At 50.1% G+C, this 25,264-nt stretch overlaps 7 protein-coding genes across 7 annotated transcripts; 3 read left to right on the forward strand and 4 right to left on the reverse strand.

Moving 5' to 3' along the window:
* Positions 1-437: 437 nt before the first annotated feature.
* On the reverse strand, positions 438-1,065 carry NCS54_00989100 (Hypothetical protein; the record flags this gene model as incomplete). Its single annotated transcript, XM_053155220.1, has 2 exons — positions 438-466; positions 516-1,065. 2 exons carry the CDS (start codon positions 1,063-1,065, stop codon positions 438-440), a joined length of 579 nt encoding a protein of 192 aa, XP_053011195.1.
* A 4,572-nt stretch (positions 1,066-5,637) lies between these two features.
* Positions 5,638-6,564, reverse strand: NCS54_00989200 (PA14 domain-containing protein; the record flags this gene model as incomplete). Its single annotated transcript, XM_053155221.1, has 1 exon — positions 5,638-6,564. One exon carries the CDS (start codon positions 6,562-6,564, stop codon positions 5,638-5,640), a length of 927 nt encoding a protein of 308 aa, XP_053011196.1.
* A 7,040-nt stretch (positions 6,565-13,604) lies between these two features.
* NCS54_00989300 (Hypothetical protein) lies at positions 13,605-15,526 on the forward strand (the record flags this gene model as incomplete). The annotated part of the gene is made up of 6 exons (XM_053155222.1): positions 13,605-13,775; positions 13,827-13,920; positions 13,986-14,239; positions 14,285-14,386; positions 14,435-14,762; positions 14,808-15,526. The coding sequence occupies 6 exons, from the start codon at positions 13,605-13,607 to the stop codon at positions 15,524-15,526; spliced, it is 1,668 nt and encodes a 555-aa protein (XP_053011197.1).
* Positions 15,527-15,780: 254 nt separating this feature from the next.
* Positions 15,781-17,406, reverse strand: NCS54_00989400 (Dihydrolipoamide acetyltransferase component of pyruvate dehydrogenase complex; the record flags this gene model as incomplete). Its single annotated transcript, XM_053155223.1, has 4 exons — positions 15,781-16,917; positions 16,969-17,040; positions 17,089-17,192; positions 17,250-17,406. 4 exons carry the CDS (start codon positions 17,404-17,406, stop codon positions 15,781-15,783), a joined length of 1,470 nt encoding a protein of 489 aa, XP_053011198.1.
* A 765-nt stretch (positions 17,407-18,171) lies between these two features.
* NCS54_00989500 (2-oxoisovalerate dehydrogenase subunit alpha) lies at positions 18,172-19,447 on the forward strand (the record flags this gene model as incomplete). The annotated part of the gene is made up of 4 exons (XM_053155224.1): positions 18,172-18,265; positions 18,308-18,369; positions 18,414-18,626; positions 18,677-19,447. The coding sequence occupies 4 exons, from the start codon at positions 18,172-18,174 to the stop codon at positions 19,445-19,447; spliced, it is 1,140 nt and encodes a 379-aa protein (XP_053011199.1).
* Positions 19,448-19,893: 446 nt separating this feature from the next.
* NCS54_00989600 (Transket-pyr domain-containing protein) lies at positions 19,894-21,171 on the reverse strand (the record flags this gene model as incomplete). Its single annotated transcript, XM_053155225.1, has 3 exons — positions 19,894-19,931; positions 19,982-20,547; positions 20,609-21,171. 3 exons carry the CDS (start codon positions 21,169-21,171, stop codon positions 19,894-19,896), a joined length of 1,167 nt encoding a protein of 388 aa, XP_053011200.1.
* Positions 21,172-22,210: 1,039 nt separating this feature from the next.
* NCS54_00989700 (Acetolactate synthase) lies at positions 22,211-24,215 on the forward strand (the record flags this gene model as incomplete). The annotated part of the gene is made up of 4 exons (XM_053155226.1): positions 22,211-22,236; positions 22,291-22,358; positions 22,414-24,108; positions 24,157-24,215. The coding sequence occupies 4 exons, from the start codon at positions 22,211-22,213 to the stop codon at positions 24,213-24,215; spliced, it is 1,848 nt and encodes a 615-aa protein (XP_053011201.1).
* Between the last annotated feature and the right edge of the window lie 1,049 nt (positions 24,216-25,264).

A 25,264-nucleotide genomic window follows, 5' to 3' on the forward strand; every position in this document is an offset into this window, starting at 1 on the left:
AGTTTGTTGAAGCCTCACTCACTCAAGTCCCAGACTAAAGCGATATCCATGATGTTATGAGGTAATACAAAGGCATCGCGCCCCTCTGTTTCATCCCTAGACATCTACTATACAAATCTATATGCTTGAGAAGGTAGATCTACAACTTGCCACATACCCTCAATTTTATCTTAAGCAAAAGGTTAACATACCTGGGAGTTTAATCCCCGACTTGAGACGGCCCAGTTTGTTTTCATATCTCACCAGGGCAAATAAATAACTCAATAGACTTTATAAGCTCTCCTCCACCAGCAGCATGTTCGATTCATTTAAAACCCTGGAAATCACCCTTCTTGCAAGTCCTGCTCCAAGATGCGCCACCTGGGCGTTTCTTGATCCTGCCCACCTAAAGAGAGGAGATTCCAGCTCCCCGTGCAAAGTCAGATGCTAGTCATTCCTTACTCCTTGGCGATTACAACAGTGGTGACTGCATATTGTTAGCCAACTGTTCCACAACCCATGACTAGTTTACCTACCCTCTTGAGAAATGACTGTAATCTGAGGGACCAAGGACTGATCAATAAACTGGGCCAGATCGACGCGGCCAATATCCCGAATGAGGCCGAGTTCGACGCTGCCGAGCGACAGTCTGGACAGGTCCAACCTGTCAAAGATGCCCGTGCTGGCGATCGAGAGGAGAGTTGAGAGTTGCTGGAACTGCAGCAGCGACTCGAGGCTAAATTCCTTGGCAGTAAAGAGGTCCTGGAAGATGATCACGTTAAGGTTGTTCCTGCGTCCGAGGGTCTGGAACAGACGCAGGTCAAGAGAGTTGACCTTGAGCAGGTAGTTGAGATCAATCTGGCCGAAGGCAAGCTCGTTGCCACGTCCGCCCTCCCGACCGTCGCGTCCGTCGCGTCCGTCGCGTCCGTCACGATCCTCATCGCCGTCACGGCCTCCACGGCCATCGCGGCCATCACGGCCATCGCGGCTTTCGTTGAGCGCGGCGCGGCTCTGGAAGGCGGGGAAGCCTGGCGCGGCGGCGGCAAGAGTGGCGCAGGCGGCAACAAAGATGGTGGAGAACTTCATCTTGATGATTTGGGTGATAGCTGAGCCGGGTTGTGAGCGAGTGGGTATCGTTGGAATTAAAAGAATAATTTGACAAGTCGAGCACAGCTCAGAAGATCAGAGAATGTTTGTTGTTGAAGGAGTGGAAGCAAATAATGAGCCCAGCTGGACAAGTCAGTTTTCTTGCGTTCGTCTGATGGTCCGATAGATGGATCTAACTTACCTCGAGAGAATGAATGGAGGCGTTCGACACAAGGCAGATGATGGAGTTGTAGTTCATTTCCAAGACCTCAGGATGAACATGGCATCTTTATATAGAAAGAATCCCGTGAAGTGAATCGCAACATTCCTTGCCCAGTTGAATTTCATCCTCACGTCTAGCACATAACTTTGGTCGATCGCAGGGCTGCGTCAGAAAACGAGCCCCCTCTTACCGGAAACACCAACTCCCGGAGGGGCCCAAGATGGACTACGTATGAGAGATGCACCTCGTCACACTAACAAGTGCACGCTAACAAGGTAAGACACATGGCTACGGGAAGTTCAGAAGCCGAACAAGAAAGTAATTAACCTTACTTGGTGGAGTGCGGCTGGGACGGGGGCACTCGAGGGTTTGGTGGGACGTCATCGTAAGTTGATGGCAGTATCTGATTGCCCAGCCGTTTCACATCACTTCCTGTAATTCATCGGATGGCCGGAACGTTCTGCACTCCACGCCTGCATAATTGTAAGCCGTCGATCCAACAACGGGACGGCACCGGAAGATTGATGTGGTCTTCCCTGAAGTCCCCAGCTATTCCTTGTCTGTCAGCAGGGGTCAAGTCGCACAATGACTCGTCCCGTCTTGGATTGGACGGTTCGCGTTTCGGCACATCGATGGAGAAGCACGGATTGACGCGGAGCAGCATCGCGTGTCTCAGAGCCGCACCAGATGCGACGCTAAGACGGGCTAGGAGTTACGGGTTGGAAATGTATGGGAGTTTTACTCATCCATGATTGCCCACTTACCAAGCACAGCCAGACATACCAGCCGAATAAAGATGGTTCGCCACAACGCGACAATGCGGGTCAAACGCATCCCCTCTGCCACTATAAACCCAGCACGACCGGTTTATCCCTTAGGAATCGTCACGATTGTCACACGTTGATAGCTCTTATTCATGGGATTACTCGTGCTACCTTGAACAATATCTAAATGCAATCGCTGCGCTACTCTCCCGGCGGCAAAGTGTGAAGTAATATGGAAGCAACGCACCCCTGTTCTCATTAGATATCTACTAGATAAACGTATACACTTGAGAAGGCAGGTCCATGATTTGCCACATTCCCTTGACTTTGTTAAGAACTTGGTAACTTGGTTCTTCTCCGTTATCACGTTCGGGCTGGTCTTGATGCTCAGACTTGGCTCTTGTCGTGAGAATACCGTCTCCCAATGTCTGCCCTCCAGCTTCACCAAGTGTCACGATTGGTGCTTGCAGCGCATCGTCACTGCTGTTATCAAGTGGGAGTTTCTCCCTCCTTCGTTTTGTCAGCTTCATCTCGGATTCTTTAGCTGTGGAGCTTGATTGAGCGGCTGGAATGCTGTGTGACTGCGCTTTTTGGACCACCCAGCATACCCTCATGCTCCTCATATCTGGATGTGGCAGGATTTCTCATCCTGAGCTGTAGACAGTCGATACAAAACACGGTCCGTCCCCGTCGAATACAGATACCAGAGTCTCAACACGGGGTTGCTCTTCTGAAAAGTTGTGTACTCCGATACCGGAACAAATGAGGAAAGCCGTCATAGAGCCGGGATTGATGATTGGGAATCCTCGTTGAAGTCCTCCTTCCAGGTAGCTAAAGATGATGTTGTCTTGAGCAATGAAGCCCATCGCTTGTCGGCTCAATTGCTGGCCCAAAATGGAGTCGGCACCCTTGTGCCGGTCCACCCTGGCTTCTGCATTCGAGGAATCCGGATCGTCACTATCTTGGTCTGCCATCATTGTGATATGGTTGGTGCTGCGTTGATAACGACCAACCCAAATTTATCCGTCTGGCATGATGCGGTCAAACAACCAGACTTGGTGGTATTGCATGTCGGGACCCTTGTCCGATTTCAGGGTCTTCAGTGAATGTAAGACAACATCGGGGTGATCAAACAATGCTTCAGTGACTTCATCTGGAAGAGGGGGGCTATCCTCAAGCTCATCGACACGCATGGATTGCCAAATGCTGTTGGCTGTACGGATCGCGCCCGGCATGGTGTCCTGTTGGCCCATCAGACATCGTAGGATGTCAAAGAAGATCCTGCCAATACATCTCTGCTTCTCTGGCTCCGCTTCAACCCGCTCGGCAGGTAAGAGCGAAAAGGCATGGACCCCTGTATGGTTCATTCCATTCCAGATTTCAGAGTCATCAGCAAGAGAGCCTCTCTGCAGGATCTCAAGATTCGCTCTCCTGATGATATCTGACCTCGCAAAGTGCGCCGAGAGTGAAGCACGACGAGATTGGTACGCTTCATCCGTTTCGTCTTTTGGCTTATCGAAAGCCAATGCACTTCATGATTGCGATACGGTCCCTCACATCTCGGCAGCCCCTGATCTTGAGAAGCGTCAATGCCCCAACTGCGTCTATCCGGTATTGTGTGCTCTGGAAACCACTGGTGTGGAAAAGTGAAGCCTTGGTCGGAAGACTCCTCCCAATCATCACAGGTGGAAATAGTTGCCCGGTCTTGTCCAGGACTATCTCGTTGCGCTCCGCGGCAGCTGGGTATTGTCGGCTGACACCAACAGCAAGCCAACATGAACGGCACTGAATGACTTGCTGGGCAGACTTGACGATTTGTTGGAACTCAGTCACCTGGATGCGGAGGACCCTGGACTCAAGACCGCGCTCTGCTGAATCTAGGGAATGCCTCGTGCTTCTCAGGCGGCTGTGCCAGCAGTACGACACTGCAAGGAAATGATAGCAGTTCTGGTTCAATCCGAGCCATGACTGGGGAAAGTGATCCCTCAGCCTAAAAAGGTGGAACTTTTGGGGTTTCCATCTGTAAGGAAACTCTGGGCACCACAGGCAAGTCGGGCACTCGTCATCCTGACTCGTTGTTTGAGTCTGTTTGCCTTTACCCTTGACGTTGATGACTTCGTCTCTCCGTGATATCTCAGAAACATGAACTCACTGTCGTTGTCACCGTTATCATTTGTGTCATCATAGATCAAGAACTTGTAATCTCTCAAGGCCCAGGCGAACGCATCGAGCCTTTCAACTCGAAACTGGGCGATCTGCGAGATCACTATCGATAGCACCATCCGGGTTTATTAATCCCCGGAGGACAGGTCCGTCGCGGTGTATGGCGTCGAAAGACATAGGGACGCTCAAGCCTTCCGTGCATCCGGTGCGCACTAAAGATACGGGGATATTGCCAATGTCGTTCGGTATCAAAGGTCCTTCCGTAGGCCCCAGTATTTGATCCAAAACAATGAAGACGGCCTTGAAGAGAGGCTGTAAGATATACCTCCGGTTAAAAGCTGTAAGCAGCTCGGCTTTCCCGCTCTGTCCCTTCTCTGAAGCCTCTCTGGAAGATGATAAACACCTGGCATCTCGCAGATCGTCTGGGAGACGTCTGAAGATATCTGCTGATATATCTTGACAAAGATTTGTGTGGAAGCCAGCAACATCCGTCAATATTAGTCTAGTTGTGTCTGTATCCCATACTAGGGCTATACCTTTAGCCGCACAGCGGCCGTATTCGATATCAGTCTCGTATACTTCCAAATGCCGTTGAAAAGATTTGATCCTTGTCGTTGAGGATCCAATATAGCGGTGGATTTGTTGTGACAGTCCAGAATGCGTCAAACAGCCAGCCTCTTGACTGGGGTGTTTGATCAAATGACCAAGATATGGGATTTTGTTCTCCAGCTCGTAGTCTGAAACACGGAGGCTCTCCAGAAAAGCATTCGAGCACTACCGCTAGATGTCTCTTTTCTTCCATACCACGAAGCTGATGCAAGATCTGGCCTCTAGTCTTATGGGATCCCTGGGCTTCCCCAAGCCGGAGGCGCCGAAGAGTCATGTAGATGACAGACTGAACTTCCCTGCGATCCGGGGTTTGGGGTGCGTCTATCTAGGCTCAGAGAGATGATGATTTGGGATTCAGTTTGGCATGAGACAAGGCCTAAATTGCAGGATCATATTGAATACATCTCTAGACGGAATGTAAGCCTTGGTCTCACAAGGGGCAGCTTAAGCTGTGGATTCGAACCTTAAGAGCGTCCGAAGGGTGGACAGGAGACGCTTTGCATAGTCCAAGGTTTACTTCCTATGGCTACTGTAAGCATAAGGGTTATCAGATCGAATCTGCTCTCAGGAACCCGATCTACAAGTTGTTTTATCCAGTCCGAGCCCTAAAAAATCACGTGTCGGGGGACAAATTGCCAGTCCAAGGTGATTCAAAATACTACATGCATTTAAAGAAATTGACACAATCCAAGCACCCCCCGACTCGTGTGCGTTTAATTCCTCCAGGTGCGTATTAATTAGAACCAAGTAGATCCACCCGTCTATTGTCGAAGGGAGGTATAGATCTGACTCCTTTAACCCATCAAAAAGTCCCTAAATCTCCTGTCCGAATGCAGGGTATCGAGGTGCGACAATGCCATCGCACGAGTATCGAACGACATATGGGCTAGAAGTCGCCTCGTTGCTAGCAATCACTTGGCCGTTAGGGGTCGTGATAGTGAAGTAGAAGCCACCACCGTACTGGGCTTGGCCGTAGACAAACCGAATGGGCACATAAGTGCCAGCGGGCACATCAACACTGAAGGATGCTGACCCAGCGATGTGATCAGGCTGGTTGTAGCGAGCCTTGGCATCGGCATTAGTCTCAGTCCAGCCAATATAGGCCTTAGCACCAAGCCATAGGTAAACAGCGTCATTGGCGTAAGGGATGTTGAACTGGTACGTTCCTGTTTCACAGGCGTAGATGTAGCCGTGATGGTTCAGGGCGAAGTAGTCCAGGTTAAGGTCTGTCGCTGAGCCGTAGATGGGACCAGGAGCATTCTGAGAGCCGGGTTGGTAGAGACCTCCAACATATGGTGTGGTGCCAACGTAAAGCGGGTTTACTCTCTTGAACGAAACAGGATGAAAGTTCGAGTAGGTGGTATCAGTATTCTGGGCCGGGTTGCTGTAGTAGGCCCAATCGAAGCCGAGGTTGTTGCAAGAGATCGGGGTAGGGCAAGCCGTCGCGGTCGTAGCGGTTGACTCTGCAGTCGTGGAAGCCGATGATGTGGTCTCCACAGCAGTAGTGGTGGTGGTGGCTAGCTCTGATGTCGAGGAGGCCGCAGAGGTAGAGACCTCAGTTGTCGAGGTCAGCTCGGTCGTGGTGTCGGCAGAGGAGATCACGGTCGAAGACGCAGACTCGGTTGATGAAGTGACCGCGGTATCAGTGGACTGCGTCGTGGACGGTCGGCAAGGCCCAGCCTGAACTGCTGTCAAGCTGGCACAGGCCAGAGCGGCGATGAAGCTCTTGGCATTGACCATCATGAATGAAAAGAACGAAAGACAGTAGTTGGGTTAAACGAAAGACGGAAGTTGGTTGAACAAACAAAACGGAAATAATAGGTCCCTTCTCGCAGCTCCTATTTCATCTGGCACAGCCCATCAGAGGCCTGTTGAATTTGATGCAATAGCTTTTCGATAGTGGGGTTGCAATTTGGTCTCCGCATGAGACTATTGAGATTATCGATTTGGGCCGCCTGTAACCCCATCTCAGCTAGGTTACTAACACTTTTTTGTCCTGGTGCATCGCTAGTGTTCAAGCGCTTATCCACAAGAAGACAGCGCTGACTGCTCACCGCTCGCTCTAATTTCCGCCATCGCGCCTGTTGAACGTTGATCTTCATCATGAATACGAAGCTGGCCCAGGCGCTTCTGCTCCTCCACAAGGTGTGGGCAAAGCCTTTGAGTAAGGCGTAGGCGCCCACAAGAACATTCTCAAAGGGTATAGCCTCAACCGTCCGGGAGGCCCGCTGCTTACAGTGAAGAGAAAGAACGGAACAAATAAAGATGAGGTCTGACATACTCACGCGACGCTACATAAAGCTGGGCTGAAAGATGTGATTCTGGCTTGGGTGGATTACATTTGTGTCAAATTACTTTCACGTCCATGTTGTTCCTTTTCTTGTTAGCTTTAGAGTGTTGTGGAGACTACTCCAGTGTGCGGCCAGTCTACAAGCCGTCTTAGTGACTGCCTCTCTTCAGAGTGAGAGACCTTGGCCTCGATCTCGTTGAGTTGTTGCTCGTAGTCGAACAGGCTTGTGACCTGGGAGAAACGTCTTAGGACACGGAATAAAATCACAACCCATCACGACGTAAGTCTGCATGATTCTTGCATTATGAAGGTCACCACTCCATGACTAGAAGTTAGAGCACCAATGTACCGTATTTCATGCATCTAGGCATCCCTACTGGCGGTCAGATCCTACATAGGTTGCTCGGAAACATATCACAATATGCAAACCTTACATGGCTTATCAAGTGATTTGGTGTTTTATCTAGGTTCAGTCTCTAATCGACGCAGATACAGCGCCATAACCACACTCCGGTTCTAAACATTCTTTACCAAAGCCAGCCTACCAGCATCGTTCCTCTCTGCTTGATGGGAACCCCTGGTAGTGTCACCCTATACTCGCTAGTGGTTGTCGCTTATCGTGAAAGTTTGGCAATCATATCTCCCCTCATGGCTCTCGCTCTCACCGCACGCTTACTTTTGGATGGCCGGTTCTCATGATGAAAATGTATTCCATGATCATGAGAGAAGTATTCAAAGGTATTGATGTTACACCCGGCCAATGAAGAAGAATGAGATATGTACACAAGTGGCATCACTTTACAAGACCCAGCCAAGGAAGATCCAAACCATCAAAAGCTTTTTATTAGGAATATCCCTTCCAAAAGCTTGATCACCAGTTTAGTATGTCTGATATGCCGACTCGCCACCTAACAGCCACACCTAACCGTGAGTCTTAGGGCCCCGAGTTCGCTCAGCGCAACCTGATACCCGCTAGCTAGTCCCTCCGTATTTTCAGGTCTAATCACTCCCTCCGCCGACGCGAGATGCACATGCTGTCCAATCCACGATGTCAGTACCGGCGGTCCAATTGCAACGCGCGCAACAGCGATCACGATCACAATGGAACCCAGAACCGTGAAGTAGTCGACGACTTCGTAATAGCTACCCCTCCGTTTCGCATACCGTGTCCCGTCGAAGAAAGGATAGTCGATTGTAGACTGGGTGAGCAGCGAGCGCCAACTGTCATCGGTGTTTTCTGGGCCGAACGGCTCAGTATCCGGCGGTGCGTGGCCAAGACGGATGTCGCTGACATCCAGTTCAGCCAACTGAGCGCCCCAGCCTGCCATCACACCATGAACGAATGCGCTCACACCCTCACGCGGACCGACTTCGTCGCTGGATAGGATGGTATCGAGAAGTTTGTAATTCAGGGGCACAGAACCGTCGGGGTTTTTCGTTCTGATCCGCATCGAGCTGGTCGACAAAATTGTGGGATTGGATCTACCATGTTCGTCTGTTAGGTGCGAGCAAGAGCCGCCGGAAACAAAACGGTGAACCTCTGCCACAACGTAGCGCATGTCGTAGGTAAGTCGCCTCACAACCCGTTGTCGCTCAGTCCCGGAGCTGTCATTTATCCACGACCCCATTTTTTCCCACTGTATCTGTACCTGCCCTGGCTCAACGATGCGGTATTCGATAATGGCCCGCGATCTGCTCCCCTTGATCCAGCCTGAGCTGCCCTCCGTTCTCGACCAGCCCCCCTGCTCTGACGTCACAAAATGCTCGTTGGTATCCTCCGTCAGGTTTGCAACCATAACGATCTCTCGTGTTAACACAAATCCCTCGTCAAGGACATGGAAGGCGCCGCTACAATTCGCCCACCCAACCATGGAAATGTCAAACGGTGGTTCCAAGGAGTCACCTATTTCGTACCCCTCATCGGTCCAGACAGATTGGGTATGAAAAAATGCGCGGTTCGTCCCCGATAGCGGGGTGTCGCCAACCCAGGGGCTTGTGCTGCCATTCTCCAGCAGCCCGCGCACAGGCGGGAGCTGGAGACGCACTTGGTTTGTTTCGACTTCCTCGGATGCCATATATGCTACCTCAATCACAACAAACTTGTACCCGATTGAAGCCGCGATGCCGAGGGTGGCAATAAGGTAGCGACACACGACGAAGACGGGAAATCCGTGACGCAGCCCAGTCAAAACAGGCGCCTGTGGCTGCGAGTTGAGATAGCGTGCATAGTTGAGGCCTGGCCCTGCCACGCGCCGGGCACGCCAGCTGCACCAGTAGTCGAAGATGTGGACGACTGATGTGGCCAAGCCATAGGATAGCGTGCCAAAGATTACACCCAGCACAGCGAGCCAGGACTGCACGCTGAGCTGCGAGCCGACACGGAAAATTGCCTGACGGTAGTCGTTGGGTGCCTCATCGGAGTTTCCCCTTCTGGCGGTATAGATGTTTTGAGCGAAGAGGATAAGGGCGATGCCGCTTGCAAGGAGGGAGGTGAGGGAGAGGAGGCCGACGCGCTGGATGCGGATAATAAGGCTAAGAAATAGGGCTGCCTTGTTATTGCGGAGCTGAAGGTTCCATGATTGGCCTGCTATGCGAAACTGGTTCTGATTCTGCATTAGGAATAAGTATAGAGCGTTAAAAGGCTGGAGCAAATTGATGTATTATTCTGTCCTCGTGCCTGGAACAATAGATCGGTACACGCCTTGACTGCTTCGAAAGCGGCTATTCCTCCTTCTTATCTCAGTGCCCAGAAGGCACAAAAGTGGGACCAAAGGTAGACGGGCTAATGAGAATGCGCAAAAGAAGGGATACATTAGCTGCCACCACTTTCTCTTTAGTGATATGTGAACCAGCACTTGTCACTACTACACAGAGGGACTTAGCATACATTGCTTTATTGATCTAACTTTTCGTACCCTGCTTGTACTGTTATCATCACTGGGGTTATGTGGGGCAGGAGATATTTTTGTGCCTTGTGAGCACTGAGGGGATAAGGTACTACGCAGTGGTTTATTAAATTTCCCGAGCTCTGAGTGGACAAGCTAGGAGGGGACTTCGTGGGGACAAGACGCCACCAAGCCACGTTACCACGGCCAGTGACATTAGCAAGAAAGGAGATCATGCGAAGGAAATTTAGGCGAGGACATCATCACGGGCGATGAAAGAAATAACATTAGTTAAGCTACGGAATTGGCAGAGCTGAGATAAGAAGAAATTTAGTCGAGAACCGCATGTGATTACTACTACTGCTTAGCCGTTTTGGGTCATTGGGCAATTTCTTATCTCTTCGAGTACGGATGAGCTTGTGGGTCACACTAATATAGGGGTTTAGATTAATGTTACGGTTGCGCCGTCTAAAGACGTGATTCCTAGAGGTGCAGGGTAGCCGTGATATACCGCGTTAGGCAGTCATGACACGATACTCTGGTGTTTGGAACTAGCACTTATGGGTATGTTTGCTGCTTCTCTGACTTTGTCGAAGCTAACGCTACACAGTGCTCCCGCTGTGGTATCTGAGCGGTTGCCCAGCGGCACTGAGGCCATCGACGCCATAGATGGGGTGTTGCCATACTTTGGGATCGACAAACCTGGTGCAGTGATTGCGGTAAGCCTGTGTGGGGCTGTGCCATGATCTGACCACTAAGATGATTCATGCAGGACGAGATTGGTGGTATGAATGGCTTACGACCGTTACTGACGTCGATACACTATGACGTTCCTACAATTGACGGCGACTACATGGGCCGTGCATACCCACGCATCTATCACAGCACCACCTATGGTATGTTGCTGTTCTTTGTTGGGATCTCTACTAACCCTGGTTAGTCAACAGGCTCTCTATTGTCCCCTGCGCACAAGCAGACGGTATGGGAAACACAGTGGCCGTGTCCAAATGTGAAGACCCTATTCGACTAGAAAAGCTGCAACGGAAGGCTGCTCTTGAGCTCGGCCTCTTAAGCCAGATGTCCCAGTCTGGCATGCGAGTTGGGGACCTCAAGAAGTATGCTGTTCTAGGCTCCACGTCACTCGCCTGGCATATCGGACATTCCATCTATCAAGCGCGACAGGAAAAGACAAGCATTGTAGACGCTATTGTAAGTACTTTCCAAGAGACATTTGACGGAACTAACAGCTGTCAGCTCCGAGCTCACCATTGTGGACGCCTCTTGTATACTGGAAAGATCATTGACGTCCGTCGTTTTGTCTCTGATGGTGGCTACACTGAGGGTTCCGTCCGACTTCGAGCTATTGGAGTAGAAGAACGCGAGGTAGGAGAGACTGTGTGTACCGAGACTCGAGACATGGCGCTGCCATTCCAAAACGAATACCTCTACGCAGCACTTCAGGATGGGAAGCAGGAAGAGGTGATCTGCACAGTCCCAGACCTCATCAGCCTCATTGGAATGGATGGATACGCTCTGGGAACTCAAGATATCAAGTACGGGCTCAGAGTCAACGTGATGGCGTTTGTGGGACATCCTCATTGGTAGGTTATTCTGATGGCTGATTATTGGCTTTACTAACACGATGATCCAGGTATACTGAGCGCGGTCTTGAACTGGGAGGACCCAAGGACTTTGGATATACGGAGATGAAGCATGTGTCTGTAGCGCCGACGTATTATGACCCTCCAAGAGTTACAGCTATGTTTCGGCCAGGGTAACCAGAAAGATGAAGTAAATACTAGATCTGACTGAGAAACAAGACAGAACAGAGAGAAGAAGGTTAGATTTAAACCCCCAATTGGTGGGATACTCGTGTCTTCCTTAACAAGCTACTAAGCTATCTATCAAGAGTGACACACGTCTCATGTCTTGCCGAATAACCTCAGTCTTGCAGTAAGATACATGCTTGTCATACAACTAGATGGTTGCTATCTTGCTTGAATGCTTATATCATGTAAGTGAACTGTCTCCGATCCTCACGCACCCCGTATGTCTGGGCCAAACATGATCTCGACACGAAAGAAAACAAGCCTCCAGTCACACACTCAAGCCCTGACAACAACAGCTTCAAATAATATACTGGTTGAACGCACGCAGAGAGCTCTGAATGGAAGGAGATCAGCCTCAGCACTCTTTCAGTCCAGAAGAGACATTCCAAGATACTAAATGGCTTTGTCCCTCTGCCACCGGTTTGACCGGCGGGGGGAAGTTCAACACGGACCTTTAAGTAGCCCGAATACGGTCGGTAATATAGTAAAGAGAGTAATTAATAGTGAAAGCCTCAGATTGGCTGCAGGATACAAGCTGGCTGACGTGCCCCCGACCAAGCCCGCGAAGGACTACTTAACTGGGGATGGCAATGCCTGCATTTGTGCTCAGCACGTTAGATCGTGAAAGGTCCGCCACGGCGTTCGTTAGATACAGCTGCACTGCCAAGTTAGCTTCAGTGGTAAGACAAGGCTTTTTTGCGTACTGTTAGACCAATTCTTGCCGCCCCTGCCTTGATCTAGACCCAGCGAAGAGATCACCAGACCTATGTGCCGACAGCGTTTACAATAAAGATCGTCAGTGGTAGTCGCACGGCGCCCAGCTGCACCGGTTAATGATTCCCATGATTAGACTAATCTCTTATCCAGAGGTGTATTTGTAGCATGTCGCTAGCCTAACAGGTCGAGAAGGGACCACGGTAAAGCCGTGATCTTCAAGGCTGCCAATGAATTCCAATGTGTATGTAGCCACGCATCGCGGTGCCCTTGTTGCCAGCTGGAATGAAACTTGGCGGCCCCAAGGCCGGATAGTTTGATCACCGACGGCCCAGGCTTGTTAGGAATGCGCCTCGTTGCCACACCGGAGACCGATCCGTAGTCCTGGGCCCAGTATGATTCCACAATCACAGCCAACCTAAAACATGCATGGCTGCTTGGTGCTTTAGTAGATCTCGGACTTTTTGAGACGTGGCGATCACTGCTATATTCGTACATGTTGAATATTTAGGCAAGTGATTTGACCCTCTGCTGCCATGTCTTTTCGGCCTTATGACTGTTCAGTCCCGAAGCCACGCCTATTGAAGGTGTCATATGACATGAATTTACCTGGGTCTCGAACGGTAAAATTTCAAGAATGAAATGCCTGGCTAATCCCGAATTGGAACCCATGAGCCTTGCGGCAGTGCCGAATTGGCCCCTGATTTCTAGAACAGGGGCGCCCAGGAGAAGCTTTCCTTAGCCGTTAAAAACAGCAGTGGCTGTGCCTAGATCATTCCTGTGATAGATCACATCTGGACTCTTCCCCTGAAAGGTTGAACGCCACGAACTTTCAGATTTAAGCTTCTGATAGGGCTCATTTGTCTCGCTGCTTTGGGCTTAGCATCGCATCAAAGATGCCCATCTCGGCCAATTCCATCGCTATTGGCCGCCACCACAATCTGCCTAGCAATCTATGGCGGTCCTGGTATTGAGAAGTCTTTATCCAATATCTGAATAAATTCATCTGGTCCCCGCACTCCAAAGAGCTCATCACTCAACTTCGTCCAAGCCCATCACAACATGCACTTCTCATCGGTTATCGCTGCAGCCCTCTTGCTGCTCAGTCAGCCGGCTTCTGCCCAAAACATGACGGAAATCTGTGCTGGTGCCCCCGGCATCCAAGATTGTACAGGGGCGTTCAAAATCCCTGTTAAAGCCCAGTTGAAGACTTGTAGAACCAAGTACTACTCGGTATGCACAGCTGTTGACTCTACTAGACCATGGCTAACTTGGACGGAACAGATTGATCCCTGCAAGACCAAAAAGACATTCAGATATCCTTGCCCCACTTGGAGCGACCCATTCAGAATGTGTGATGGCACGACTTGTTTCCCTGGTATGTGTATGCTTTGATGGCGGACTGAACCCGTCAACTCGAGGATCAATCTAACGATTTCCCAGGCCCGGTTGAGAAATGGACAGATGCTCCATGCGGAATAAACGTCATCACGAAAACTATTTCTGTTTGCCAATCCATCCGAGATACGTTGGGCGGCGCCGGAAGCTCTTTTATCGACAAAGCCAACACCTTGTGCAACTGTCTCCCCCAAATGCTCTGGTTAGTCAACTCGGGGAGGTACGACAGCGCATTTAGACCAGACGGTTTGCTCAAGGTCGAGTCGGATGTGGTTACCAATGTTATTCGGCTGCAAAATGTAAGTTTCTCTGGAGACTTTGGATCATTCGACTAACTCTTGTAGTGTTTCCTTGAAAAGGAACTTGGGGTCAAAGACAATCGAAATGAAGTGTATGCCAATGAGCTCACTTCCAAGGACGGCTGGCTAGTCTTTACCGCGCCTGAGGTATGATTTCATCTCCCCCTAGAGTAACACTTGCTCACAACTAAACAGATCACTTCGGCAACCTATGCAGAGTTGGCCGTGGCTATTTCTCCCTGTCTGACCGGTGTTGGGTGCAATCCAATTGCCGTAACTGCCTTTTTTACTAGATATGTCAAATCTGCGGCACTCGGTATGGGTTTGCAAGTAGGAAACTTGCTTCTCGGCTGGGTAGAAACATTTGGTTCCATGAAGACAAAAGTCTCGACGATTACAGGTGCGGCCAACACTATCAAAACGTCCGTTGGTGCCCTTCCTGGCAAGGTCGACACAACCAAGAAGACTGCTTGCAAGGGAAAGCTCTGCTCTGGCCCCGGAGTTTCTGCTTTTTTGAGCAAAGGTATTTGCTGCCCAATCACTTTGTGAATTCACTAACTGTGGATAGTTAACAAAGCTATTACTGCTGCACAATCTTTGCAGAACATCCGACAGTCAGCTGACAAGGCGGCGAGCGCTATCCCGGAGATGATCAGCATTGCCGACAAGGCCATCGAAGTCACCAAGAAGGTTCCGAACTCGAGCTTCTTCATGGACCTTATTCAAAGCGGTTCCTTCACAAAGGTTACAGACATATTGGAATCCATACAGATTGTCAAGAAGCTGCCAGAATCGGTCAAAGAAATCGAGGCTACTGTTGGCCCTATCCAAGAGCTTGTTTCCAAGTATGAGCCCCTTGTCAAAACAGTTTCTGCAACCGTCAAAGAGGTTTCTTCATTCTCTTGGACTCCGTACACCAAGGAACTTCAGGCAGATTCTTCGGGCAAGTTGAGGGGCTTGTTAACTGGGCTTCAAAACACGATCCAATTGCAACTGGGCGAGTCACTTGATGATCTTACCACAGAGATCAAGAACTTGAAAGATGCTTTGGCTACCTTTCCAGTCAGCAAAAGCAAATTCGATTACGACGCTGATGTGACCTACTACAGCCGGTGGTCTGAAGTCTCGGTACCTGCGCCATGCTCCAAGCAGAACAAGGTGAATTTTGAGCTCTCTGGATACAAGACCTCTTATAATTACCCTAGCTTTTACCGTTGCGATTATGGACCTCAGCCAGTTCCGTGGCCCAGGCATTTTGTTCCATATATAAAGATTAAGATGAGTTAGATAGAATAAATGACTTGGAGTTTGTTGTTCTTTGAACCTTTGGCAATCTGCACGTGGAAGCTTTCACAAAACCACACTCACTTGATGCTTCATTTCTGTTTTAATTGAGATCTTGAATTCATCGGTCTCGTCCTAAGACTGCGGCTTGATTACGCTTCTCTCTCGGTACAAGGGGGGCAAGTCCCCAGAAGTGGAAGTTGTGAAACGAGAAAGGAAGAAACATGACTTATTACTTGAATTAAATCAGAGCTTAGCTAAACCAGAGACAACCCCATCATATTCGCATTCTCCAGCCAAAACGCCATCTCCTCGGCACACCGTGCCACAGTCGCACCATCGAGGACTCTGTGATCTGCACTCCAGCTAAACACAGCCTGTTCCTTCTCAATCAGTTGCCTTGTTCCATCCTCACCTGTCTCAAATGCAGGCACCTTTTGTGAACGACCGACGGCCAGAATCATCACCATAGGCGACAAAATGATTGGTGCCACTACTTGTCCTCCGATACTGCCGATATTGCTTACCAGCATGGTTGCACCCTTCATGCTATCAGGGCTTAACCGGCCATCTCTTGCTAGAGCGCTCAGACGTTCGATTTCTGCGGCGAGAGAGATGATGGAATGGCCCTGGACGTTTTTAACCACAGGAACAACCAGCCCTTTTGGAGTATCCATAGCAATGCCGATGTTGTGAGATCTCTTCAAAGCCAGTTGAGGCTTCGCACCCGTCTCGTGTACCAATGAAGAATTGAGCATGGGATACCTGGTAACTGCCTGTGACAAAGCCTTGATAATAAATGGCAAAGGCGAAAACTTCTTGGCACGATTTTCTGTGAGCTGGGCCAATGCCTTGGGGTTGCTGAGAAACTGCTTGCGAAGCGAGGTCAAACCTGTCACGTCGACAGTCTGAGTGTATAGAAAGTGCGGAATTGACAGAGATTGTGTCATGGACTGGTACATCTGATTCTGAACAGGAGTTAGGGGGACAATGACATCCTCTGGTGGCGTCGTGGTACGTGTCTGTTGGATCCCTGTCGAACCATGCGAGGGGCTCTTCGCTGCCAGATGCTTCTGGACATCTTCTTTCAAGACTCGTCCGCCCTTTCCAGTCCCTGTCACTTCGGAAAGGTCGATATTGTGCTGTTTGAGTAGATGTCTCACAGAAGGCAGCATGGTGCCACAGTTCTTAGGTATCGAAGATTCAGACTGGCTTCGATGTTGTGTTGCTGGGTCTGGAGTTGAGGAGGATGCAATTTGTTCGGTCACAGCATCCAACTTCTCCAATATTTGGACAGATCCTGCAGAATTTACCTCCTCTATAGGGAAGCTGGAGGGTTTCGTGTCGTTGGCGGTAAGGTCATCGTGATCGTCGACTTCGATATCCATGAGAGGCTTCAAAAGGGTTAGTACGGTGGCATCTTGAGCACAGGCAGAGTTACTTACTGCACCAACTGCTGCCATGTCATCCACTTCGTAATTAATCTTCTTAATTGTTCCATCGTATCGAGAAGTGATCTGGGCTTCTATTAGCCATTGTTGGTGCACCTAACCCATAATGCTTACTTCGACCGAAGCCTTGTCCGACTGGACCTCGCAAATAGGATCAAACTGCTGTACTTTGTCCCCTGCTTTAACAAACCATTTGATGATCTGGCACTCGGTAATTCCTTGGGTATCAAGTTAGCTCTCCTAGATGGTTGTCTACAATGATTCAGAGGTCTTACCTTCGCCAATGTCGGCGAGAAGATATGGCTTCACCACATTGTGTGTAAGACTTGTGTGAAAGAAGCGCCCTGGGAGAGAAAGACTACCAGCACTGTAGAGTATGCCACGGTGTGTGATCAACCTGCTTGGGAGACTAGTAACAGAACGGCGCAACATTTTGGCACTGAAACCAATTGACGATGTGTAACCAAAGAAAAGTTTGGAATATTTCCTCAATACTTTAACATAGCCAGCTGAATTGATTATGACCTTCTCAAGATCAGCCTCTTCCCGGAAGACCAAGCCAAGACTGACTTAAGCCGCCAACATATGCCACCGCTAACCGTCGGCGCTTTTTTTAATCACCGTCTTTCAGGGGTCCAGGGATCGCGCAACTACCACCGGGAATAACGTCTCGGAGAAAGATATGAATGCCGCAGATTGTTTGATCCTATTACCGGCGCTCCGCATATCGGAAGACATGGGAATTCGCATTGACATGTTGACATTGACATGACAGGTCCTTCTCAGCCGATGTGACCCGCCCTAAGCCGAGGATGACATTTGTAGGGCATTCTTTACAAGTGGAATAAGTCAAGCTCAAGCCGTCTTGAAGTCCAGTTCGTAATATTTGCAGTTGGAACTAAACATCCCAAAATGATAGTCTTGATACGTCGATGCCGTAGCCACTTGGCGAATAGAGGATTGTCAGCGTATTGTCGGACCCTCAACGCGCCAAGATCAGCTCGATGGAGTTCAACGTCGACTTTCACTCCCCAGGATGGCCAGTAAGTGTTGTTCCATATCTGGATTTCCCAGCTTGTACTTTTTGATGATTGACGTTGCAGGCCACGATTCCCCGGCGCCATCAACAGCTCCTTTGTGCGGACAATGCAATGGACCGAACCATCCACGATCCCCACGATTCCGACGTACCGCATCATGAACTCCAACAGCATTATCGAAGATGAGAGCCAGGTTTCATCCGAAGTCACGCCAGAGCGAGTACTCGGATGGTACAAAAACATGCTCACAGGTATGCCTCATCGGGATTCCGCAGCATACGCTAACCATGTAGTCAACATCATGGATGGCATCATGTTTGACGCACAGAGACACGGTCGTCTGAGCTTTTACATGGTAAGTATATCGCGCGTATGTCGCTTCTATGCTTATCCTATTAGGTCTCACATGGCGAAGAAGCTCTCATGGTTGGGTCCGCAGCCGCCTTGGATGCCGCCGACGTTATCACCACCCAGTACAGAGAACACGGCGTCTTTCTGCAGCGCGGATATGAGTTGAAAGACTTTATGTGCCAGCTAGCAGGAAACCACAATGATCCTGGAAAGGGACGTAACATGCCAGTTCACTATAGTGGAAAGAGCAAAGTTAATATTGTGAGTCTTCAAGCCAGCCCCGTTTGATGAAGAAGCTGACGCCCTTGTAGCACGCAGTAGCCTCTACCCTGGGCACCCAGATACCCCATGCCACCGGCGCCGGATACGCTCTGAAGATGGAGGCTCTCGAGAACCCTGACCAGGCGCCAAGAGTAGCAGCGTCATACTTTGGTGAGGGTGCTGCCAGTGAGGGTGACTTCCACGGCGCACTCAACGTCGCTGCTACACAGGATGTTCCTGTCATCTTTATCTGTCGTAATAATGGCTTTGCTATTTCGACCCCAGCATCTCAACAATACCGTGGAGACGGAATTGCTGGCCGCGGAGCTGGTTACGGCATCGAGACTCTCCGCGTTGATGGCACCGACATCTTTGCCGTCTACCAGGCAACGAAGGAAGCTAGAAGGCGAGCGCTTAAAGGAGGCGGACGACCGATCCTCCTAGAATTCATGAGCTATCGCATCTCGCATCACAGCACAAGCGACGACAGCTCAGCGTATCGTTCTAGCAGTGACGTGAGCTATTGGAAGTCCGATGATCGCCATCCCGTCGCTCGGCTACGCAAGTGGCTGGAGCACCAAGGTGTTTGGGATCAGACAAGAGACGCCAAGCTGCGGGCGCAGCTTCGCAAGGACATTATCCTGGAGCTTTCAGAGGCAGAGAAGGAAAAGAAGCCTGCGCTTCGTGCTATCTTTTCTGATGTCTACGCCGAGTTGACTGAGGAAGCGGAAGCACAACGTCAGGAACTCAAGAGGATTATGCTCAAGTACCCTGAAGAGTACGATTTTGAGGAGCATGAGGGAGGAATTGAAGGTTTATAGTTGACGCACATTGTGTCCATAGTCTCATGTTTGTTGAATAGCCTTTGTTTCACAGAAGAACATATCATTTATTTCTCTGCATCAGCCTCACACACCTTCACCAGTCGTTAATTCACCTCCGTTGATAGAAAACTTGGAAAGCCTCTAGTGATGCTCGCATAAAACTCTATTGGCAGCTGTACATATGATAGAGTTGCTGCATTCCCTGCCCGGCCGCAAACTTGGGAGTCTGAAGATTAGCAGTGCACAATGTCTATAAAGGTTCAGTCAGCCCAACAGGGATCGGTGCACGCATGTGAAAAAGCCTGGTTGGATAATTTGAGATTCTGTATCTACAACTAATGAATCGCACGCATTCTAAGAGCCCAAAGATCGCAATAGCCATCAATGCCACTACCAGCCTGACCTACTTCTCGCTACACATTAGTTCTACCGTAGAGCACACTCTAATAATCGTTACTCTCTAGAATTGCATCATATACCCCTGAGAGGCTGTGTTAGTTCAAGCATAGCTCAGAACGAGGGAGAACTTACTGGCAACATCTGGGAAGATATACTTCTCGTAAGCTAGTCCTGTGTGTGTTGTCCATCCCGCCACTCTCTTCACGGGTGCCTTCATTTTTAGTAGATTGTGCTCCTGTATCGTAGCTGCAATTTCAGAGCCGACTCCAAAGTTCACCATACTCTCGTGGACCACCAGAGCACGCCCGGTCTTGGCAACGCTGTCGAGGATTGTATTTCGGTCCCATGGGAAGATGGTTCTCAGGTCAATGAGCTCGATGCTTAGTCCAGGACGGTCTCGCTCGGCGGCCTCAATAGCTGCCATGCAAGTGTATAATGGCCGTCCGTACGAGATGATTGTGACATCGTTGCCGGGCTTAACAACCTCGGCTTTGCTAATAGGCAAGGTGTACGACTCGTCGGGAACCTCTTCGACCGCGGCTCGGTACAGGATCTTGGGTTCCATGAAGATGATGGGATCTTGGGACTCGAGGATCGCCGACAGAAGCAGACCCTTCGCTTGCGATGGGGATCGAGGCACCACAACTCTGAATCCAGGGACGTGGCCAAATAGAGACTCGGGTGATTGCGTGTGGTAGCTGATAAACTCGGAGTCAGATCTGGGGGCCGAGATGTCGCTAAGCTTCAAGTCAGACTTACAGCGCGCCATGACCAACGCCACCACATGGCATGCGGATAACGAGGCCGCCGACATTGCCACCTGTTTTACCTTCGCGATATCGAAACTTGGCTGCCTCGTTGACGATCTGGTCAAAGGCTGGAAAGACGTAGTCGGCAAACTGAATCTCAACCACAGGCTTCATGCCTTCTGCAGCAGCACCAATGGCGGCACCAACAATACCCTGCTCGGTGATAGGAGTGTTGAACACGCGATGTGGCCCAAAGTCATTCTGCAGACCAGTTGTGCAGCGAAAGACGCCACCAAAGGCCACATCCTCGCCGAAGCAAAGAACCTTGTTAGATGCGCCCAGGGCAGTGCGCAACGCGTCGTTGACGGATTGGAACAGGTTCTTGCGTGTAGAGGGACCGTCAGTCGGAAGACCCGGGGTTTGGGAAAGAGTTTCTCGGTTGTGATGTAGTAAAGGGGTCTTTGCGAAATCGATTGGAACATTGAGCCTTCGAGGTTTGGCAGCCTGTGAAGCAAAGCGACGGACGTGCTGAAAACCCATCTTGCTTCGTGACGCCCCAGAGATTGAAGTCATGTTGAAGGTGAATATCAGCCAAGATCAGATTGCAAAAGAAAATATTCAGGAGCTTGGATGATTGTTAACAAGCCCGCAAGTCACACAGCAAGAGTACCCTATATCCATAACATTTCCTGCTTCCCTGCCACCATCCTGTATCCTCATCCTCGGTCCAAGTGATCGGACAAACACTCACATAGCTGTCTCCGAAATCACACTCGTGCCCGGCTCGTGATGGCTACCGACGGTCCTAAGGCCGAAGGCCGGTGTGATCTGCTTTCGTGGCAGCCTTGGTATGTTGGGCCGATTGTCGGTTGTAGATTTACAGATAACATGAGTTGTAGATGTATATAGGGCGTGAATGACAAGCCGGGGAGAGTGTGCGCACTCCGGAGATGACCAGGGTTTAAGAGTGCATATGAGGTGAACCACAGCGACCCGCCCGTGAGACTAGTCTAAAGGCTCGTCCGTGTTATTGGAGCCGACTAGTGGCTGTCATTATCTCGGGACGATGTTTGTTCCCCGAGAATCCTAGTTGACTCACCATCCCTTTCTTGGACTGCCCCGGCATCGGAAGAGAGGAAGTTTATGAGCCTGTTTACTAGCAATCTTTCCTGGAGAATGACAGTTTCTGAGTTCATTGTCATTTTGCCGAGTGCACTCAGTCTTTCATCCCTGCAGCTCACATTCACACTGACGCTTGAGCCGGCAATTTCCACTTTTCACCGACCAGGTCACTTCCCTCCCAGAGACAGAGTACTGTTTGCACAATGATTCCTGGCCGTTGGTCTAGGGTGGCAGCGCGCTCGCCCACTGCTTGGCCCCCGAAACGCCTGCTCCGAGCGCGCACGGTTGCAACTCAAACAGGCAGCACTAGGAGCCCAAACAAGCGCGAAGGACGGGTATGCTGTTCTACTCCTCAAGCCTGGCAGCTGAAAAGATTGTATTGGATTCGCCACTAATCTTGAATGCCAGTTGTTTGAGCATAAGAGAACCTTGGCTTCTGAAGCAACAGCACAAGCAATCCCCCAATGCTATCATCCAAGCAGTGAACACCATGTGGAATCTCTGGACGACTCGTGAGTACTATAATATATAGATGATTCTTCTGGGCTGTAGCTAACCATGACGCCTTAGGTTTATTGGAATGTCCGGAGCCCAAATATTCCACGAGATGATGAAAAGACACAACGTTGAGTGCATTTGTGAGTTAACCTCCAGTCTCAAGTATTCTCCTGGGCTAGTCACTAACAGGTATAGTTGGATACCCCGGAGGAGCCATTCTCCCTGTTTTTGATGCAATTTATCAGTCCGACTACTTCAAGTTCATTCTGCCCAAACATGAACAAGGGGCTGGACACATGGCCCAGGGCTATGCTAGAGCCTCCGGCAAGCCCGGTGTTGTGCTGGTCACTTCGGGTCCGGGAGCCACCAACATGGTCACTCCGATGCAGGATGCGCTCTCTGATGGTACGCCGCTGGTCGTCTTTTCAGGACAAGTCCGAACGACCTCTCTTGGTAGCGACGCCTTTCAGGAAGCCGACACGATAGGCATAACGCGAGCTTGTACCAAGTGGAATGTTATGGTTAAGCACGTTGATGAATTGCCCCAGCGGATTAACGAGGCTTTCGAGATTGCTACGACAGGGAGACCTGGACCTGTTCTGGTCGATCTGCCCCAGGATGTCACTGTCGGTATGTTGCAACGGCCAGTCGCTGCGAAGGCTCATGTGCCATCAAGATCGATTCGACATCAGATGGCGGCGATGGCAAGGGATCATGAGCTTGAGATTGACCTCAGACGCGTTGCTCGTCTGATTAATCTTGCTCGCAAACCAATCATCTACGCTGGGCAAGGTGTCATTCTTTCAGAAGGTGGTCCAGAACTGCTGAAGCAATTGGCCGACCGGTGTTCTATCCCCGTCACAACGTCACTGCAAGGTCTCGGTGCGTTCGATGAACTCGACGACAAGGCCCTTCACATGCTCGGTCTGCATGGAACAGCATACGCCAACATGTCGATTCAACACGCCGATCTCATCCTGGCTCTCGGTGCGCGTTTTGATGATCGAGTCACCATGAACGTGTCCAAATTTGCCCCTGCTGCTTACGCTGCGGAAAAGGAAGGACGAGGAGGTATCGTTCACTTTGAGATGGTACCGAAAAACATCAACAAGGTTGTGCAAGCTACCGAGGCCATAGAGGGCGACGTTGGGGCCAATCTGAAGCGACTATTACCGTTGCTAGATCACTGTGCACCAGAGAGCGAGAAGCGTAAAGACTGGCTGCAACAAATTGATCAATGGAAGAAGCGATGGCCCCTATCCAGCTTTGACCGCGACTCCCGTCATGGCCTCATCCAACCGCAGGTGGTCATCGAGGAGCTGAACAAGCTCGTCGCACATCGGAAGCAAGACATGTATGTCACCACTGGCGTCGGGCAACATCAGATGTGGGCGGCTCACCATTTACGGTGGCGGAAGCCTCGCTCCATGATTACGTCTGGTGGCCTCGGCACTATGGGCTTTGGGCTTCCAGCGGCGATTGGTGCCAAGATGGCACACCCAGATGCTCTAGTGATAGACATTGATGGCGACGCCTCGTTCAGCATGACATTATCTGAGCTATCCATGGCGGCGCAGTTCAATATCGGTGTCAAGGTGTTGTTGCTCAACAATGAGGAACAAGGTATGGTGACGCAGCTCCAAAACATCTACTACCAAGATCGCTACGCACACACGCATCAAGTCAACCCAGACTTTGTGACGCTTTCCGAGGCGATGCATGTGCAAGCTCGGCGCGTATCAGACCCAAAGGAACTGGTAGAGGGTTTGGACTGGCTGGTTCATTCCAAGGGGCCGGCCCTTCTTGAAGTGATAACCGACAAGAAGGTCTGCGTGTTTCCTACCGTTAAATCGGGAGGAGGGCTCGATGAGTTCATTGCATATGATGAAGGTAGGGTACCCATCCGTGCGTCTTAAGACCCTACTGACAGGTGTTTAGAGCAAGAGAAACATCGGAGAGAGCTCATCCGTCAGCGGACGAGTGGTGTACATGGCTGAGCCTGGGCATATGGTAGTGCTGGAACATGAGGGATTGGGAAGATCTGTGCTTCCTGATGCGCCTACACTCTAAATCCAACATGATGGCGCGGAGATTGCTCTAAAAGAAAACGGGTGGGAATTCATTTACTCGGATGTTAAATAGCGATTGAGCATTTAGGAATCACTGATATTTTTGTGGGAATCTGGCACTCTATCCTCATATCACCCCAGGGGAATTAAAGCAGAAGAATGTACAGTTTGCCCAGAAGAGTCGCCGTGGTGCTTTGCTCTGTCATACTCGAGGCTTGACTTGTCAACATCCCCGGGCGACATAGGCCGTCCCGTAATGTTGTCAACCATGAATGTAGGTGACGGGTTGCGACTCTTCTACTGCAGGCAGCAGAAGGTTAAAAAAAGAAAAAGAAAAAACAAAGGCTACTGTGTTAGTATTGGGATATGATGCTATGATGTGTTGACAATGTGTTCTTTATTATAGTTGAAGCCCTGCCCTTGATGGGTTAACTGAGCTAGAAGATCGTAGGTGACGGGTTGGTATCTGGCAGAAGTGTGTTGGTAAATAAGAGCTTGACAGTGGCTGTAGAGAGTTGCGAGATGAAACATTTCAACACAGGATGCAGTCGATAGAGTCTGGCTTAAATAGATAACTGTCAAGTCTAAGGCGGAGGATAAGGGGTCATCTCAAAGCCTGGTCCACACAACCCAAGATCCCAGGATCACATGCCTTCCCGCATTTTGGATTGCCAGCGACAATCCTCGCCTCTAACCTTGTTACTATAGCCCATATGTGCTAGATGAGGCAAAGCCATGGACCCAATTGTTTTCTGCTGGCTAGAGAAGGGGCGAGGTGGTGGCCAGGGTTTCTACATCGTTCGCGTGGTGGCTACTCAAGATGAACCGTGTAGCTAGATATGAGCAAGCTTGCCTAGGATGTCAATTGATATATGGACATGCCTGGTAAAAAGGCATAACTATTCTTGCACGGCACTAAGATACTCGCGGAGATGTAGTGCAAGACAGGTATAGCTAAGAGAAGCTAGCTCACATGA

The sequence above is a fragment of the Fusarium falciforme genome, chromosome 8 (genome assembly GCF_026873545.1).
Source record: "Fusarium falciforme chromosome 8, complete sequence".
NCBI lineage: Eukaryota > Fungi > Ascomycota > Sordariomycetes > Hypocreales > Nectriaceae > Fusarium > Fusarium falciforme.